A 16,806-nucleotide genomic window follows, 5' to 3' on the forward strand; every position below is an offset into this window, starting at 1 on the left:
AATCTTTTAGTCAACATTACTGGTTTCACATAGCAATTGTTTAGTGGCTGTTTGATGCAGATTTCTTTAGCGATTGAATATTGCAGAGAGACAAAACTATTTAAATAGTTTGACTTGACTAGTTGTGTATGTAGTTGCCTACATGCAGTCTCTGGTGTTGGAGTGAGTAAGTCAATCAGCATACTTTTACCAGAACACATTTTTGAGTGAGTAAGCCATTACAATTGTGGGTGAAGGTTTTGCTCTTCTCTGTTGCAGCCCCACTTCCTCTGGCCAACAAGATGGCTGCAGTTTGACTCAATCTTGTTCATTGCCAGAGCAAATGTTTTGTCCTTGAGGTCGAGGTGCTCACTCTCAGAGGGTCCTGGTTGGCTGGTTAAAAGGGTGTGAACCCATGGAGAAGATTCCTGGGCGCTTGAGTCAACAGCAGCTGGTTTGTGATGAAGAGAAGCTGTCCAAAGAGCTTTTCCCGGCAACTGCCTTTTCACTGTGAAAGGACGGCTCAGGTGAATGGAGTCAGTGACCATGAAGGGCTCACATACAGACAGCACCTGGAGATATGACATACACACATCTACTCAATGGAAACACAAAAATAAACACACACACACACACAAACTTAGTTGCCTGAGGGATTGACACAGTTTAGTGAAGTGAATGTGCAACATGTGCACAAAGCAACATGGACGTTTGCTCACAGATGCATGCATCTCTCTCTCACACAAACTTGGGCACACACACACACGTACATGCGCACACGCGGATGGGAATAACACAGACACCTGGCTGGCAATGAAGGACTGTTCTGTTTGCATACCTCTCCCTCTCTCCACTCATCCTCTACACAGCCACAAAGCCACCATTAAAACTAGGAAAACAAAAACACAAAAAGAGGCTAAAAGGGGGCAACAGGAGGCTTCCATCCTTCTTCTACCCAAACCTCCCTTCCAGCCTTCCTCCCTTTCTCCGTCTCTCTGTACAACCAAATGTTTACATTCACCCCATGAAAAGAGAGGGATGTGGACAGACAGGGTGAGAAAAGAAAGAAATCTGGCAGAGGGGAAGGGAGCCAAGGCCTTTAAAGTCTGCCACAGAGCCGTGACAAAAGCCTCCTAATCTCGGTGTTGTCTTTCGGCCCCTTCTTCTCCCCGCACATCCTGCCAAGTGTGTGTCTCTGTGTGTGCGTGTGTATTTAAGACAGAAAAAGAGAGGAAAAAAGTCAGAGTAAATGTGTGTTATGCAAGCAGCAGTGTGTGTGTGTATTTGTTTGAGTAAGTAGTAAAAAGCCAGGTTGGTGTGTGAGAAGAAATTGTTTGTGATAAGGAAGTTATGTGATTGTGTGATTGTGTGCGTGCGTGTATGCATGCGCGTGTGGGACTCAGGAAAGGAATCTTTCCACAGCCATGCTGACGTCACTCAAGCATGCATGGGACAGTTGGAAGAGGCTGGGCCCCTTCAAAGGCAACAGCTTGCCTTCCTTCACATGTGGGATGCCTGTGTGGGTGTGTGTGTGTATTGATGAGAATAATGGTACAGGTCACCCATCCTCACCTGTTTATCTTTGACTCCTAAACCGCCCCTATTCAGCTCTCTTCCGCTAAAATGCAACAAAAATGCCTGCCTTGTGTGTCTAACAAGTCCTCCATGTCATCCTTTTCACAAGCAGCAGATGTGAAATAGACGTGTGTGTGTGTGTGTGTGTGTGTGTGTGTGTGTGTGTGTGTGTGTGTGTGTGTGTGTGTGTGTGTGTGTGACCTCCTGAGTGTCCCTTCCTCATCCTGTCGATCACTATCAGAGGCAGCTGTGGTCCAAAGGCCTTTACACACAGCAGAGGAATGCATACTGGAACTATAATGATATGTACAAGCCTCAGATAGTCTATAGTGCCACCTACAGGCCGATCAATTCTACTTTATGTCAAGTCATTGCAGTCATTTATTAACTCCAATAACTCCGATTTACTTCCGTAGTTTCTATGAATGAGCCTCGATTTATATTTATGAAACTATCAAAAAGCTACAAGGACAGCAATCCAAGCGCTCTTCCTCAGCAACTGCCCAGACAGTTACATTGTAATTGTCACCTCAGGCTAGGTGATACTCTTGAAACTAATATATGTAAGAAAACATTTTGAGATATAACTACACAGTGTATTATGGTATGAAAAATGTATGAAACCCTGTTCTACTGGTATGCATTAAATGAAAAAGAATTCTTATTTTGTTGAAAAATAAAAAATAAAATCCTATATTCATTAATGCAAACAACAGCTTTTGTAAAATGATGACACAACAGGATCATGTTATAGTATATGCAATAACTGGAGGATGATATATTGATATACTGTATAATCCAGCACTACATGCTACTCCATTTTTTTGCTTTAAAGGTTATATCTAAAAATTACATTGGCAAAAGAAATGAAAGAGGAATAAATGCATCCTTAACAGTACATCATGTACTGTGTATCATGCAACGTAACTGTTAAACAGAAAAGGTGATTATTATACACTCTAGGCCTACACAGGGAGCCTTTCTGCACCTCAGAAAGACAAATAGCTCCGGTGTGAAATCATTTAGTTCATGTCGAGTCTTGCCTAGAGGGGATTACACTTACAAGAGTGAAATACTGAGTGACAAAGTGTGAAATCTGGATCAGATTAAGAGAGAAGCTTCTCTTTCACACACACACACACACACACACACACAAAGATGGAGATGAAGAGGCCAAAAGAGAGAGAGTAGAAGGAGGGGTGGACAAGCTGTGGGAACACGCTGCTGAATAATTACAACTGACATCAGAATAGTTTTCTTTTGCTCTCTGAAGTGGCAGGACTCATTTGTACAGCCTGGAGCCATTCAGAGGTGTGTGTGTGTGTGTGTGTGTGTGTGTGTGTGTGTGTGTGTGTGTGTGTGTGAGAGTGTGTGTGCAGAGGCAAAGGCAGATAAAGAGGGAGAAGGAGATTCTGGAAGGTACAGAACAAGAGATGACCCAGTGTGTGTGGGCATAAGGGAGAGATTAATCTGATATAGTCTTCTCTCCGTCAGAGTGTGACACCATGACAGCTTAGTCTGCCCTGGAGAGCAATTTCTCTCTAAGTGGACCTTAAAAAACAGGAAACGACTTCAAATCCCACTGGAGCGCAGAGGAGGATCAGGCCTACTGACTCTGTACAATACCCTTTTACTTTGCACACACACTCACACACCCCCCCACACACAGACACACACACACACACACAGTCACACCTGAGCCCTCTTCAATAGACACCATTCAACACCCTGACAACCCGGAACAATGGAGGCAAAAACGCAGGTCAACACAGAGAGAATCGACCTGTCTGAACACATCTGGCCATCCTCGCCACCGCCCTTACCACATCAGCTTTTCCTTGTGATGAGTTTAGGTGATATCACGTTTCTATATGGCTACACTTTGCTTTGCCTTTACTTGCAGCTGTTTTGTAACAAGATTTGAGGGTAAAATCAAGAGTCATGTTACTGAAGTTCCAAGCAGCAGGGCAGGAGTGTGGAGACTATTGTTGAGGGTAGTTAAATACATCACTGCCTAAAGGGCTTTCTTCATGCCACTGCAGCATTTGTCTGTCAACCTTGAAGTCTTGCCTTGTAGAATCCAATAAATGCACGTATTATTTTGTGAACATAATCCCAGTTTATCTTTGTAAATTGAACAGGTGCTGGTGAAGCAGAGTGAGCATGACGTCAGATCGTGCCTTCGGCGAGAGGCTTGTAAGCTCTGTAAATGGAGGCCTGTAGGTCTCTCTGCTGGATTAGTGTAAGTAGTTGACTTTCAAAACAACACGGCTAAACAACTGTAACTCTAGTAGTTAGCTTCACTTGCGACCAAATGTACTGTGCACTATATTTTATTTAAAAGCAACCAGACTTGCGTCATCATTTCATCCCTTTAATTCATTGTGAGACAATTCAACAACACAGAAAGAGTTTAGTCATCAATGTACAGCACAATACAAGCCAAATAAATTTCATTTGTGAATCCAGGGCCGTTAAAACACATTACACAAACTCTTTGGCGACACATTTTAGGTTGTGAAAGACATAGTTAGTCAGTCAGTGGCCAGGTGTATTTTCTCTAAAGGGTTCATGTTAGTTTATGTGTGTGTTTGTTAAGGAGGAGGGCAGACCAGGGAGGACATGGAGTGTCTGAAGGAAGAGAGAGGTTTGAAGATGGGAGACTTCCATCCAGAACTCTGGTTGTATGAAATATCTGGGGTCACTGGAGATCCTTGAAAACGACTGGGAGAGTAGAGAAGAGTTAATTTGCACTTCAGTTGTATTTACTTTCTTTTGTTATTGTCATGAAATACCATTAAATCACCAAAAGCAACACTGCGTTAGTCGGTCTCTAAATACTTTCCAATGTTCCCAGCTTTTCTTATCTTTAAAATGATCATTAATTAAAAAGGTTAAGTAATTTGCTAAAACTAACAAATGTCAGTCAAACAGGGGTAAATAGTGTATTTGTTAGGGACAATTCTCAGCCAAAGATTTGGTATGCTCCTAAGTAGTGTGATGTATGTGCGATTAGGGCTGTGCCATGTGCAGCTTCTTGTTACACTCACAATCAGTAAGACGAGTTGCTCATAGTGTCAATCTAAAGTTGAAATAGCATAGCTTGTATAAATTATTATATGTCAAATAAGGAATCTGCATTATTTTGATTTAATCATGCCCTTAATGATTGAAATGAGTCACCTGACTGAGGCAGAGCGTGCAGAATGGTTCGTCAACATGTTCTGATTGGACGACCTGTGAGGGATGGTGCCTAAACATAACACCAGAGAGATCCAAGGTTAATTCTTACAACCAATATTATGGCTCGTAATGATTTTTAAAATGCTTGAGACATTTTTGGGGTTATTATAGGCTTATGTGTCTCTTCTTCCATAACATGCTGCAAGTTTAGTTTGGAAAATCCTCCAGGAAGACAAGATAAATGGAGGAAATCATCTTTCAAATGCCACTCACAAGCGTAGATGTTGCCACCCAAACAGGGCAAAACATCTACAGCATGTACACAAACCTCTGCACATGCCTGCAAATGCCATTTATAGTAATAACAACACATTGAATTGTCTGTGCCTAATGTATCTGTTGCTCTTTAACTATTATGATTTCCTTCAGTGCAATATTTACTAAACCAAATGCTCACACAGATTTAGTAAGGATCTACACAATCCTAATAACATTTGAAGGCTGTCACCTAATTTATCTTCCACAGTGGAGGTAAATTCCTTTAAGGGATTAAAGCACATAATCAAAGAAAAGGAGCTCAATAGATGTGATCCTAAACATAACAACAGCCAACATCTGTATCAGTTTAATCACTGTGGGTGGTCAACCGTGGAGTCCATAACCACCAAATAAGTTTGCAAGATGGTTTTGTCAGTTGAATATAGTGCAATTATGTCTGTATCAATGTGACATCTTGTGTAAATATGCAACTTTATATGCATACCTTTGGCAGAGAGACTTCATTGTGTTACATCTTATGTAACGTGTCATTTCTTAAAGCACCTTTAGTGTATTGCTTGTACACATATTAGGCGTCAAACCACTGAACTGAATGTGATTTTACTAGCATAATGTCCTAACAGAGCAAATTTAGACATGGACAACAGCTCTTCCTATAGTGAGTGCCAAAATCAAAGCACATACCCATCCGTCCATCTTGTGGAGGACTGATCAACGACAGTCTGGGGACATTGTTAGGCTGAAAGACAGAGACAAATCATTATATATAATTTGCATTTTTCCACACTTTTATTTATGTACTTAGTCTTGAAGTGAATGTCAATATGCTGTATAATCTTGACGGAGCTCATACGTTACATTACACAAACGGTACAGCAGAAATGGAAAGCTTACTGCAAAGAAAATAAGGACACTTACTTTCCTGAACAGACTTCTTTCATCTAGGTCCATGTTTTCAGTGCTGGAAGACATAAAAGCATGCTTCATTAAGTCCTGTTGGGTTCAGTTGGCTGAGCACTGCAGTGGTGCCTGAACTTTTATTTAATAACAAGCCAAATATGTCACAGCAACATTCATACTTTTACAGACATAGCAGTAAATTAGTGTAATGTAAAATAGAATGCAAGTTGATCATTTCAACACTATTAAACTAGAATGAGATAATTTCATGCATTTACAAGATTGATTTTGATTTTGCGAATTAATAAAAAAACACATTATTTTAGTAGTACTTCTTCTTTTAAACAGTTTTTTTTAAATTATTTTATGCATTCATTGGTTTTAAGGAAAACAGTTATATGACCAGTATTAGCTTGTTGTTTATTCAACATTATTATATCATATTGTTTGCTTATTTATTGAAATCGCCATGCATTTTTCCCAAACTTAAGAACAAGGGCAAAATATCAAGGCTCCTAATGAAACTCTTTGATTTAGTTGGTCACATTTTTCATTTTATTTAGTGACTTAAATCTAAATATTTTTTTGAATTGACCTTGGAGGCATGGCGGTAGTACTGCAAATGGGGTTATTATCTGCTGTCCGTCATCTATTTTCTCAGTGAAAGACTCTAAAGTCTCAGTGGATAAAACAACATTAGTACTGTTAAACTCAAGCAGACATTCAATCCTGTGTCAATGGTGTCTGGGAAACCCAATAGGGAATCTTGACTAAACCCAAGCAAAGCTTAGCTTATTCAGGTGTGTGTGTGTGTGTGTGTGTGTGTGTGTGTGTGTGTGTGTGTGTGTGTGTGTGTGTGTGTGTGTGTGTGTGTGTGTGTGTGTGTGTGTATAGATAACCACGGGGCATGGCAAAGCTATACAGCAGCTAAAGCTAACATAAGACATTGGGGCTGAACTCAGGATATATAGCTTGTTTGTTTTGTGAAATACCTCCGACATTCTTTCTCTTTTGCTCTCGTAGTGAGAGGTAATTAAGGGCAGAGTAAAAAGAAACACAGACTGGGATGTTCAGAAATACAGTGAAAAGTTAGGGAAGGAAGGGCTATACTCACACATTAGTTGTTGAGGAGTGTCTTGAGAGGGACATGGGGGAGGTATATTGGATCTGTAGGACTGACACCATGCAAGAAACATTATTACAGCCACCAAACTCTATTAAAGATAATAAGACATTAGTGGTCATGCAGGGAATGCAGGAAAAAACCTGGTTCAGTGATATGATCACAAAGACAATCCTGCTTAGCTGTGCATCTTCTTACTACATGTACTATAGAGCTTTGTAAAACAGACATTATGCAAGAAGTAACAGTCTTGATTGGTCCGCCTTAAAAACAATAACAATTCTTAATGCTGAATCCTGATTTACACAATTTTGAGGATCTAATCTTTTTTTATTACTAGTATATTTTTGTAAGTCTAGTCCCGAAAGTTTTTTTTTTTTTTTTTTTACTATTATCTCAAACTTGTCTGTTTCTAGTCCCTCTGTATTTGTTTCTCTTTGGTTTAATCTCAATTTTAGTAAACCATGCAACATTTGGGCAAATTCACAACCAAAAACAATGTATAAAGTTTAAGTTATTACGTATATATCACATTTGACTCTTACAATGAACAACAATTAAACAACAGAGAAGAATACTTAATGTGAACTGCTATCAGAACATGGTCCTGACTCCAATTTAAGCCCATTTAATCTGATTAGAGTTGGGACTTGTCAACCTGGACTTGTCTTGGTCTCGAATTTAAGTGGTCTTGCCTACAGCCCAGATTTGAGTGGAGCACATGATGACCTAAAATGATGATGTTGTTGTTTACCTGATTTATGTCCAAGTGGAGTATGGGAACTATGGCTCATCTGAGGCCCTGATGAAACTTTGGCACTGAGTAAGAACAGTAATAATCAATGTTAATAAATCGATCAATTGTAGATTTGAATCCTAGAATAAGAGAATGGGTGAGAACTCTTCTCCCCATTAAGCCAGACAAACATTCTTTAATAAGAAGTTGCTGTAGGTCAGAGTTTTTTATCTACCTTTAGTTTGTTTATTACAAAACACTTAAAAAATACTTTCAGTACTCGTGAATGATGTAGAGCTCTATGTGGATAATCTAAATAGTATCTAACACTGTAGGCTGCAATATTCGCTGAAATTATTATTTCGATACATATTAATGTTTAATCCAGAACTTCACTTAAGTACCATAAAAATATATCTCTTTTGTCAATAAAAGAAAAGAATACACCTGTCCCTTTAAACTAATTCAGTGTTGGTCGTGGTTGTAACTTTCCAGGAGTAGATGTGGCAGGAGTGACACCTAGTGAGAGGTGACGAATAACAGCCAGCTGGTTGTAAATAATGTCATATGCTAAGCTGCTGCCAAACTCAGAGGCCATTTAATTCTAAATCATTACAAGTTTTACTGTAGATTTAGTCAAATTTTAGTTTTTTATTTCATAGGCATTTTGATCACTGATGCATGACCATGCAGTATGACATTTGATAATCCTGTGCAAATGAAGGATGCTGAAAATACTACAGAATCAGCCTAATGCTTTGGAAAAGGCAAGTTTTTTTTAGATAGACCAGTTTGTGGAACCGTTAAAGACTGGCTAATAAACCAGCATAGTGACTACAAATCAAAGTTACAAGCATAAACAAAGTTATTGCCCAAGAAACCTTTAAATATAGTTATATTTCTTAAAAAGGTATCAAATCTTGGAGAATGCTAAAATTGTAACACATGAGCAATACTACAGATGCTTTTTTGGGATGTGTTACTCATGTTTTAATTTCCCATAACCAGAACTTCAGCATGTATCCAATATGATTATTCTTAATAAGTACATACAATTTATAATAAGTATCTACTCTGTGCTGTACCTCTGATGCTGAAAAGAGTTTTCCAGCTTAGTGATGTAGGCACTCTGTTCATTCAGCTTCCTTTAAAAGGAAAACATTACAATATAAAGAAAGGCACCAAACCTTTCATAAACTGCAGTTTAAAACATATGTATGAAAATTCAAATATTTATTATAAACTTATGGTTAAACTTACTTTGCCATCTGCTGCATTTCTTTCTTCATATTGACTAACACATCTTCTAATTTCTCATTCTGTAATTGATACAATGTTTGGTAATGAACTAGTACAGTAGTAGTGTTAATATCTATTTTAGTAGGCAAGTAGAACAAGAAAAACAAATTAAATTGTACTTTCAACATGGTTGGGGGTGTTTAAAAAAATGTATGCCACCCAGGTTTTACACACACACACACACACCCTTTGCTGGTAGTAGGTCAACAGTCTCTTTTGATGTCTTGCCTGGAACATTAGAACCTGACAAGAGGGAAGAAAGTAAGTCTAATGTAAAGTCATATAAAAACGCATATTGTGTATATATCTCCAACCTTCATGGACAGACCTTAATCCTGAACTGATGTGAACAGTTTACAAGATTTTTAAAAGTTAAAAAGTTTAATATATCGTGGGATAGAAAATTTCCAAACTTTGCTGATTTCCGTGAAGTGTTTGGTTGCCACAACATTGATGTCGGAGAACAGGGCCCTCACCTCTGAGCTGCTCTGAAACAAAGACATTTCACATGTCTGTAATGACAGTAGGACTGTGAAACGATATTAGTCTGTTGTGGTGTTATCCCATGCAGACAGCCCCACAGCCTCCCTAGGATGCCATTAAATGAGAAGAATGATGCTTACTCTGTCAGTGAGAGGTGATACTTGGCATTTGGTGTTGCATATTAAACACTGACCTGGTTTGCCTAAAAAAAAAGTTTCAATTATATATGGAAAAAAATGCTTCACATAATCAACATGTAGACTGTAAATCCAATACAGGAAGTGAACAAAATTAGGGTTTCAAATTGCTGGCGCCTGAGGACCAAAATGAATTACAGTAAGTGTAACCTCCGAAAGGCAAAGCCAATTAAAATCAAACTCTTGAGAGTCTGACTGAGATTAGACCTTGTGAATATGATTAGAGGCTCCCAAAGTGGAACCAATGGACTTCCAGGAGAGTACTCTCCTGTATGTATCCCATATCCAATGTTGAAAGGTGTAATTTTAATCTGAAGTGCATGAGGAGAAGCAGACACTAACAGAGCATGACTTGAGGGAGATTTCACTCCCTCTGTTGTTACATAAAATGGAAAATAACAAAATCTAAATGTGACAAAGAAATACTGTAAAAATTTGTATTCTTAAGGGAAAGTTTGTTTACTGGGAGACTCGTTTGTGTCTTAGGCATGGAAAAGTTTAGTTTGACGCTAATGGCTTGAGTACACTCTTGTGTACAACTGAGTCATCAGCTCTGCAATACACCTTGAAGTCCAACAGATGTCCCTGTTTAATCACTTTCACCTGTCTGGTACAACTGAAGTAAAGATATGGCGCTGAACTGTTAGACAGTAGCTAGTTATCCAAACATAAACACAACAGTGATTAGTGTCATAAACCTGTCTAGCTACCTTTTTGATAACAGGTACTACAGATGATATGGCCACAGGTTGTGACAGCTAGTTTCCTTTCAGCACTGGGAGAGAGGAAGCAGGAGTTGCAACAGATCCAATAAGCCATTTGAAGACCTGCAAGAAGATAAGGTTGGGTTTAGGTTGCTAAGTGACCTGTCTGACTCGTTAGCTAGTTTGTTGACTAGCGAGCTAGCAAACTGCGAATTAACGAATTTGGCTAAGTGGTATTAGCTACACCTTAATTGCGTGATTTGGACGCATCTCTGTTTAGATACATGTATTCACCGCTAACCCCTTCTTACAGTTAGTTAATGTTGATGTTCTATGTAGATGTTTTACGTTACCTAGGATATCCGCTGCAAGTGAAGCTAAATGCTAATGTTTAGCTAGCTAGCTAACTTAAATAACGGATGTGTAAGGTCTAGCTAGCTAATTCAGAGTGAACTTAAGGCGCTGAACCCAGCGGCAAGCGCAGAGCAAACCGCTTGGTCAGTCTGAAAGACCTAGCTGTTAGCTAGCTGTACAGCTGCTCTTTTAATTTATTTGAATTAGTTTAAAACTAATTAGTGCAACATTACCAAACTTCGGGCATTGTATGTTGAAAAAAATATAAGAAGTAACTGCCAGCCTAGCTAACGTCCTAATACATTTTTTCCTTGTAGTTAACGTTACTAGCTAGCACCTAACGACGTCAGAGTTTTCCTCTGTTAGCGCCAATGTTTGCTTATTCTGTGAACTAGCTAACGTTAGCTAAATAGGTACATCAATCCAAAATATACAAGACTGCTAGCTAACTATCGTTAGCAAAGTGTAATACAACTTTTTCAGTAAGTAAAGTAAAATATATCAGTATGAGTTAAGTCATGTCAGGGAAATAAACAAAATAAATAAACAAAACTAAACAATGCTCCTGTTTATTACTTCCCTTTAGTGTCCTGTGTTGTGTGTTCAGTCCTGATAAACATTATGTACATTTGCTTATAATGGGGGCCAAAAAGTTATTCGGTTATCAATTTATTTTAACAGAAGCGTAAACAGGTGTGGGAATATAGCTAAACCCAATTTAAGATTACAGTCCATTTTATGCAATTACCTTCTGTTTTAAGGGCAACAGATTTGAAGAATAGAAAGGGTAAATGGAAAATAATTTTTATAAAGAAAGAACAACGCTAACCTTTAGAAATACTTTAGTTTTGGCAAGATTATCCATATTGTACACTAACAATATTTTAAAAGCAGTGTTGGTGGATTTTAGTTTTAAAATGTTGTAATTTAATTTATTTTAACAGTCACATCAATAATCCATCATTATTCTAGCCTTACATTGCTTTTAAAAATTAAACATTTGGACAGGTATGGGCCGGACATGCAGTAAGATCATCAGGCTTAAAGCTGTCAGGTCAGAGTTCATCATCAGACCAGCTTCTTGGCGATGAAGAAGTCTTTGAGTCGTTTCATCTGCCAGAAACCAACTGACAGTAGAATGAAGGTCTGCACCACGGCCCACCATAGCACTTTACTGTTGGTGTCCTCCCCGATCTGACGAAACACCTCCTCTCTCTCCTGAATGAATGGAGGGAATGTAAAACAAGGAGAAGAGACACATAGCCTACAATATTGTTGCTTTTGAGAAAAAAAACTACATTTTGTAAAATTAGTAGAGTATGCCTTATTTATTTATTTAAGTTAATACTAAATGATAATCCTCACATCAATACTTCCACGCTGCTTCTACCCTTTCCACTAAGGACAGGATAGTAAAATAGTTATTTACCCTCTGGTACTCCTGCTGCCTGGTGATGTACATCATCTGATCAATGAGGTGGCTGAGGCTGTTCTCCAAAGTCTCCATGTTGTCTTTGGTCTTGTCGGTTTTGGGGTTAATCGAGTGCTCTCCCACCTGAACGTCCAAATGTAGTTTCTGTGCAGCACAAATGAATACATTTATTTATTTATTCATTTATTTTTTACAAATGTGTGATAAGTCTGTACACAATTTACAGATAGAAGAATAGAATCCCTTTTTTTGTCGCTATACACATGTACAATGTTGTGACAGAGTGTTTAATATGATATTGTAATACTGTATGTGTTGCTCCAGTTCCGTCTCTTTTTTAAATCAATATTCTCTTTGTGTCCATAGGTCTCACCAGCTTCTCTCCAGCAAAGACAGCAAACCGCGTGGAATTGGTTTGGAAGCAAAGGTAGTGCTGACCAGAGGCGTGAGCTGTGAAGGTGAATTTACTAAATTTACCATAGCGTTTTGACATCAAAACCTAGAGAGCAGGAAAGACACTGTCAGGCCAACATTTCCTCATCTATGGGTCAACAAAATTGAGACACGGTTTCGTAAGGCTTCCCCACAGACCATTCCACAATACAAACTGTTTGTTTATAGCCACATCCACTAATATGCACATGCTGCCAGACCGGTTGTCAAAAATAAGATCACAGACATTCAGATTACTACACACTTAGAGAGAGTGTAACTCTGCTCTTTCTTTGCTCTCTATTTTTCTCTGCTCAGGATGCCATTATTCACTATATCTTCCCATAGCACACAATTGTTTGCTGCTATAGTAATGTTCTGAATGTTTAGTACAGCCGTGTTAAGTAAATGATTTAAAAACTTCTTCCAGCACTGTCAAACTGGAGTTGTGATACTAATGTTATTGTACAATAACAAAGCTAAAGCTTATGCTGCAGTGCTAATCTTTATTAATACTGTGTTAAATTTCATCCTTGTTTGGGTTTGGTTTGAATGGGGAAACCAGCCAGCACATGTTTTAGAGTACTATCACACACACATGCTTGTATTATGCTGGCTTGGTGATAAACCTCTCCTGTGAGTGCAGTACCTCATGGTTTGGGTCTCTGACTGTCACAGTGACGCCGAGTTGAGGGTAGTGGGAATACGCCTTTAAATCCCAAGGCTCCAACAAGAAATAACCTGAAGGTAAGATACAGTTTGTATGTCACTCCCACACAGTAGTAGTCAAATCATTATACAGCCTCTAATATTTGAATAAGATTGATAAGGATTAGATTGATCATAAAGAGGAAATAGAAATTATGAATATTTTATTGTGATTTACATTAAATTCATTATATTTAAGTTATTCAAAAATATAGTATGTAATTTATGCATTCATTGACAAGTTTCTGTTAAAACAAATGTCAACCACGTACACATTTACATTTATATTATATATATTTACACACACATACACACACACACATACATATATATATAGTTCTTAATGCAAGGAACAAATCAGTTTTCATAAAGACTACTTAATCAGCAGTTTAGAAGTCATAAATGGCCTTTGCACTCACTCTAGTGAGAGACACACTGTCATAGATTTGCCTATAACATCACTGTGATTTAACAATCACGTGGCAATTTACAATGCAGTTTTCCAAATCTAATTCTACACATTGTAAACGACAGAATTATTCCCTCTCCAGGACTCACCGGTGACTAGCATGTCTTCAGGAATCTCCTCGATGATGCATTTTTCTTCCTGCTCTCCGAGATCAAAATACATGGCTGCTGCCAACATCAGGTAACACTGCAGGAGAAAGCCAATTCCTCGCAAACCCATTTTCAGTTAACAATGAGATATTAAATTACAATACATATGACGTCCAAAATGTTGGCCTGTAGTTCCACTTGACGTTTTTTTGTAGATCTGCAAACTCTAGCTCAGGATTGAGGTATTTTTCATTGACTAGCCAAACACTCATGTCCAATAGCGTGTATTTGAAGTGGAAGGCTATAAGGGAGACAGTTTGAGTGTGTGAAACTCACAGGTGCTGCTTTGTGTGACGAGACATTCTGGTCGTTATTTGACTGGTTAAACTGGGAGCCAATAGCAAAGCTGCTAAGAATAGTGATTGAATGGGACTGACAACTTCCACGTGGAAGTAGTAGTAGAACTCTGACACATGCAATATTTATATATTTCCTTGCTATCAAACAGAAAATATTTATTGCAGTATACTTGTTTAATACCGCATTAGACTTATTTCCTAAACAGAGCCAAGGGCCTCCTCTGCATTTGTTACACTAAATCCAAAGTGAAAGATGTTGAACTGTGCCTTGAGGGATGTATCAATAGCTATCAAGATGCAGGAAGTAATATATCCAAGAAGGTGTTTATCCATTTTGGTTGTCCCTCTAGGCTGAGACAATGTATAAACACACTGCTGGGGTAGCGTGACACCACAGCAGTTTCTCCTGACAAATTAGACATGCACTTCTCATCTGACCTACTGACTTAATTTTTATTAATAAACTATAGTGGTCACCTTTTAATTTAGTAACGTAGTAACGCAGCAAGGTAGGGTTGTACGATTATGGCCAAAAGGATAATCACGATAATTTTGATCAATATTGAGATCATGATTAATTATCACGATCATTTGTTAAATTTATCCAAAACAAATTTTATTGTCACATAGGCTATTTATAACTGCTTTCACATCCATATTGTGCTACATTCCTCTTATATTGAAGTTGTATGTTGTACATACGTACAACTGCAACACATGTAAATGAAAATAATAATTAAAAAAAAGAAAGTATCTCTGAGAAAAGCTCCTTCACTTGTTTAAAAAATAACTGATTAAAAGAGCTAGGGAGAGAGGGGGGGGTGTGATGGATTGAAGCGTACGCTACTCACAGAGTGATGGCTGACTCATTATGAATGGATCCAGCACAGGTTGAATGACGGGTCAGTAGAGTTACACACGTGTGTATGAAATGTCTGTATCGTTACTGAGCTGCATTTTTATGAACTATGATATTCTGGCCATGGGTCACATCTCTCGCCCAGGTCCAGCTGGCTCCGTCTCACACGCTATTATTCTACGAACTAAAGTTAGTTGCATTCAATGACTTTTTCAGTTTTTTGCCGTGGTGATAGCAGAGTTACCAACGGAAACACTGGTACAACTTCAGGTTTGCCTCTCATGCTTAACAATATACAGCTGTCACATGATCACAGTGGTTTACAGAGCGGCCAATTGGCTTTGCAAAAACAAAACGGAGCGTTCTATGAACGGATTGACGCATTTAAAATATTGCTTGATTACGCAAATGTGATCCTTGGAAGCCAAAACCGTGATTGGATTAAAATTTGATCAATTGTGCAGCTCTACAGTAAGGATTACTAGTCTGCGACTTTTACCACAGTATGAAAGAAGGTTCAAATGTCAGATGAGTTCACTTATAAAGTAAACCCCCACACCCACACACACACAGAATAAATCCTTCTCATATTTACCATCTGCAAACGTTGTTATTCCTCAAAGTTAGCAAATAATCTGTTTTTCCTTCTCCTCCTATACTTCAGTGTTTTTACAGATAGTGTGAATAATAAATCAATGGATTCATTGAAATAATAGATTCCGTTTTAAACTGCAATGGATTTATACGTAGCATCTCAGATCTTGTAATGAATACTATCGTTAATATCTGCAATTTACTGTGACCCACAAGCAACTTTAGTTCTGATGCAAATTTCAATTTCTTTCCTTTAGCAGAAGTATTGATCTTGTTGTTTGTTGTATATTATAAACATAATGCGGAGGTACGTATATATTTTAACTTTTTTACTGTATCCTGAAAAAAAGGCTGGAAACCTGATTGGTATGGCAACAAAATCCCTTGTATTGTATACACACCACAATATATTCTCATCATATAGTAGTGTGTACGTGTTATATACTTTAAACTTACTTCTCTCAGACTTAGGTGATGGAACTACTGTTAGGGAAAGCCAGAAATTGAATCTGCTCCTGTTTCTCCTCAGTCAGTAATTTTCCTCTCCTTCGTCATTCAAAACGGAAGGAGAGCTCCCTCTTGCACCAGATGTTTAGTTCTTATTGCTGTTCAGTCTGTCAATGGCAGTAAGCTATCTATTTTGCATGGTGGGGGGGTGTTACTGCCAAGAAATCTTTTCTGGAGAAAGTGGTCACGTTACGTGTAACTGGCGTCTGTTCTGCCTATCAAATGGGATTCCTGCTTCATAAGTGGGACGTGCTGCACTGGACATAGCAGCATGAAGTGTGCTCTGTGAGATTTCAGCCCTCCTGAGCTATATCCACATTTGGTGAACTGTTAAATAGTTGGTCAGTACATTCATCAATTTTATGACCAACACTTCATCAGGGTGAATCCTAGGCAACACCCGGCCTTGAACCCAGATTGTCCTATTAAAAGCTTTTCTATCTTCGCTCAATTTAATCCTGCAAACCCAGTGTTAGTCATTTGAATTTCAGAACCCATTTGCAAGTCAGCCTGAATCTGGGGTTCCGATTTAAATGTCAGGCAAT

At 38.4% G+C, this 16,806-nt stretch overlaps 3 protein-coding genes across 5 annotated transcripts in view; 1 reads left to right on the top strand and 2 right to left on the bottom strand.

Annotated features, from left to right (window-relative positions):
- Positions 1–3,911: 3,911 nt before the first annotated feature.
- LOC117952034 (probable E3 SUMO-protein ligase RNF212) lies at positions 3,912–11,187 on the bottom strand. Of its 3 annotated transcripts, none has more exons than XM_034884088.1 (13): positions 10,812–11,187; positions 10,465–10,581; positions 9,698–9,759; positions 9,488–9,562; positions 9,261–9,317; positions 9,036–9,094; positions 8,861–8,920; positions 7,794–7,858; positions 7,031–7,091; positions 5,935–5,977; positions 5,701–5,755; positions 4,738–4,807; positions 3,912–4,278 (listed from the first exon to the last, which is right to left on the bottom strand). In XM_034884088.1, the coding sequence occupies exons 2-13, from the start codon at positions 10,571–10,573 to the stop codon at positions 4,149–4,151; spliced, it is 846 nt and encodes a 281-aa protein (XP_034739979.1). In that variant the 5' UTR covers positions 10,574–10,581; positions 10,812–11,187; the 3' UTR covers positions 3,912–4,148. The 3 variants fall into 3 exon arrangements, with proteins under 3 accessions (XP_034739979.1, XP_034739980.1, XP_034739981.1); XM_034884089.1 differs by having other exon boundaries at positions 11,035–11,171; XM_034884090.1 differs by having other exon boundaries at positions 11,046–11,170.
- A 283-nt stretch (positions 11,188–11,470) lies between these two features.
- On the bottom strand, positions 11,471–14,370 carry si:ch211-255i20.3 (transmembrane emp24 domain-containing protein 11). Its single transcript, XM_034884091.1, has 5 exons — positions 13,943–14,370; positions 13,326–13,417; positions 12,618–12,743; positions 12,242–12,388; positions 11,471–12,030 (listed from the first exon to the last, which is right to left on the bottom strand). Exons 1-5 carry the CDS (start codon positions 14,070–14,072, stop codon positions 11,881–11,883), a joined length of 645 nt encoding a protein of 214 aa, XP_034739982.1. The 5' UTR covers positions 14,073–14,370; the 3' UTR covers positions 11,471–11,880.
- The window catches only part of maea (macrophage erythroblast attacher, E3 ubiquitin ligase), an 84,794-nt gene continuing 81,944 nt past the window's right edge, over positions 13,957–16,806 (top strand). Inside the window, exon 1 of the mRNA XM_034884084.1 lies at positions 13,957–14,033. The gene's annotated coding sequence lies outside the window, so the exon portion shown is untranslated. The remainder of the gene's footprint in view (positions 14,034–16,806) is intronic.

Source organism: Etheostoma cragini, chromosome 10 (genome assembly GCF_013103735.1).
Source record: "Etheostoma cragini isolate CJK2018 chromosome 10, CSU_Ecrag_1.0, whole genome shotgun sequence".
NCBI classification, from domain to species: domain Eukaryota; kingdom Metazoa; phylum Chordata; class Actinopteri; order Perciformes; family Percidae; genus Etheostoma; species Etheostoma cragini.

Bases quoted from the DNA above. Each gene is read 5' to 3' on its own strand.
- si:ch211-255i20.3 (XM_034884091.1), bottom strand. From the start codon at position 14,072: ATGGGTTTGCGAGGAATTGGCTTTCTCCTGCAGTGTTACCTGATGTTG. The intron at 13,418-13,942 runs GTGAGTCCTGGA...TCTTACCTTCAG, and splicing joins TGAAGACATGCTAGTCACCG to GTTATTTCTTGTTGGAGCCT. The intron at 12,744-13,325 runs GTACTGCACTCA...CCTGCTCTCTAG, and splicing joins TCAGAGACCCAAACCATGAG to GTTTTGATGTCAAAACGCTA.
- LOC117952034 (XM_034884088.1), bottom strand. From the start codon at position 10,573: ATGGCTTATTGGATCTGTTGCAACTCCTGCTTCCTCTCTCCCAGTGCT. The intron at 7,092-7,793 runs GTAAACAACAAC...GCATGGTGTCAG, and splicing joins TCCACTTGGACATAAATCAG to TCCTACAGATCCAATATACC. The intron at 5,978-7,030 runs GTGAGTATAGCC...TATGTCTTCCAG, and splicing joins CACTCCTCAACAACTAATGT to CACTGAAAACATGGACCTAG.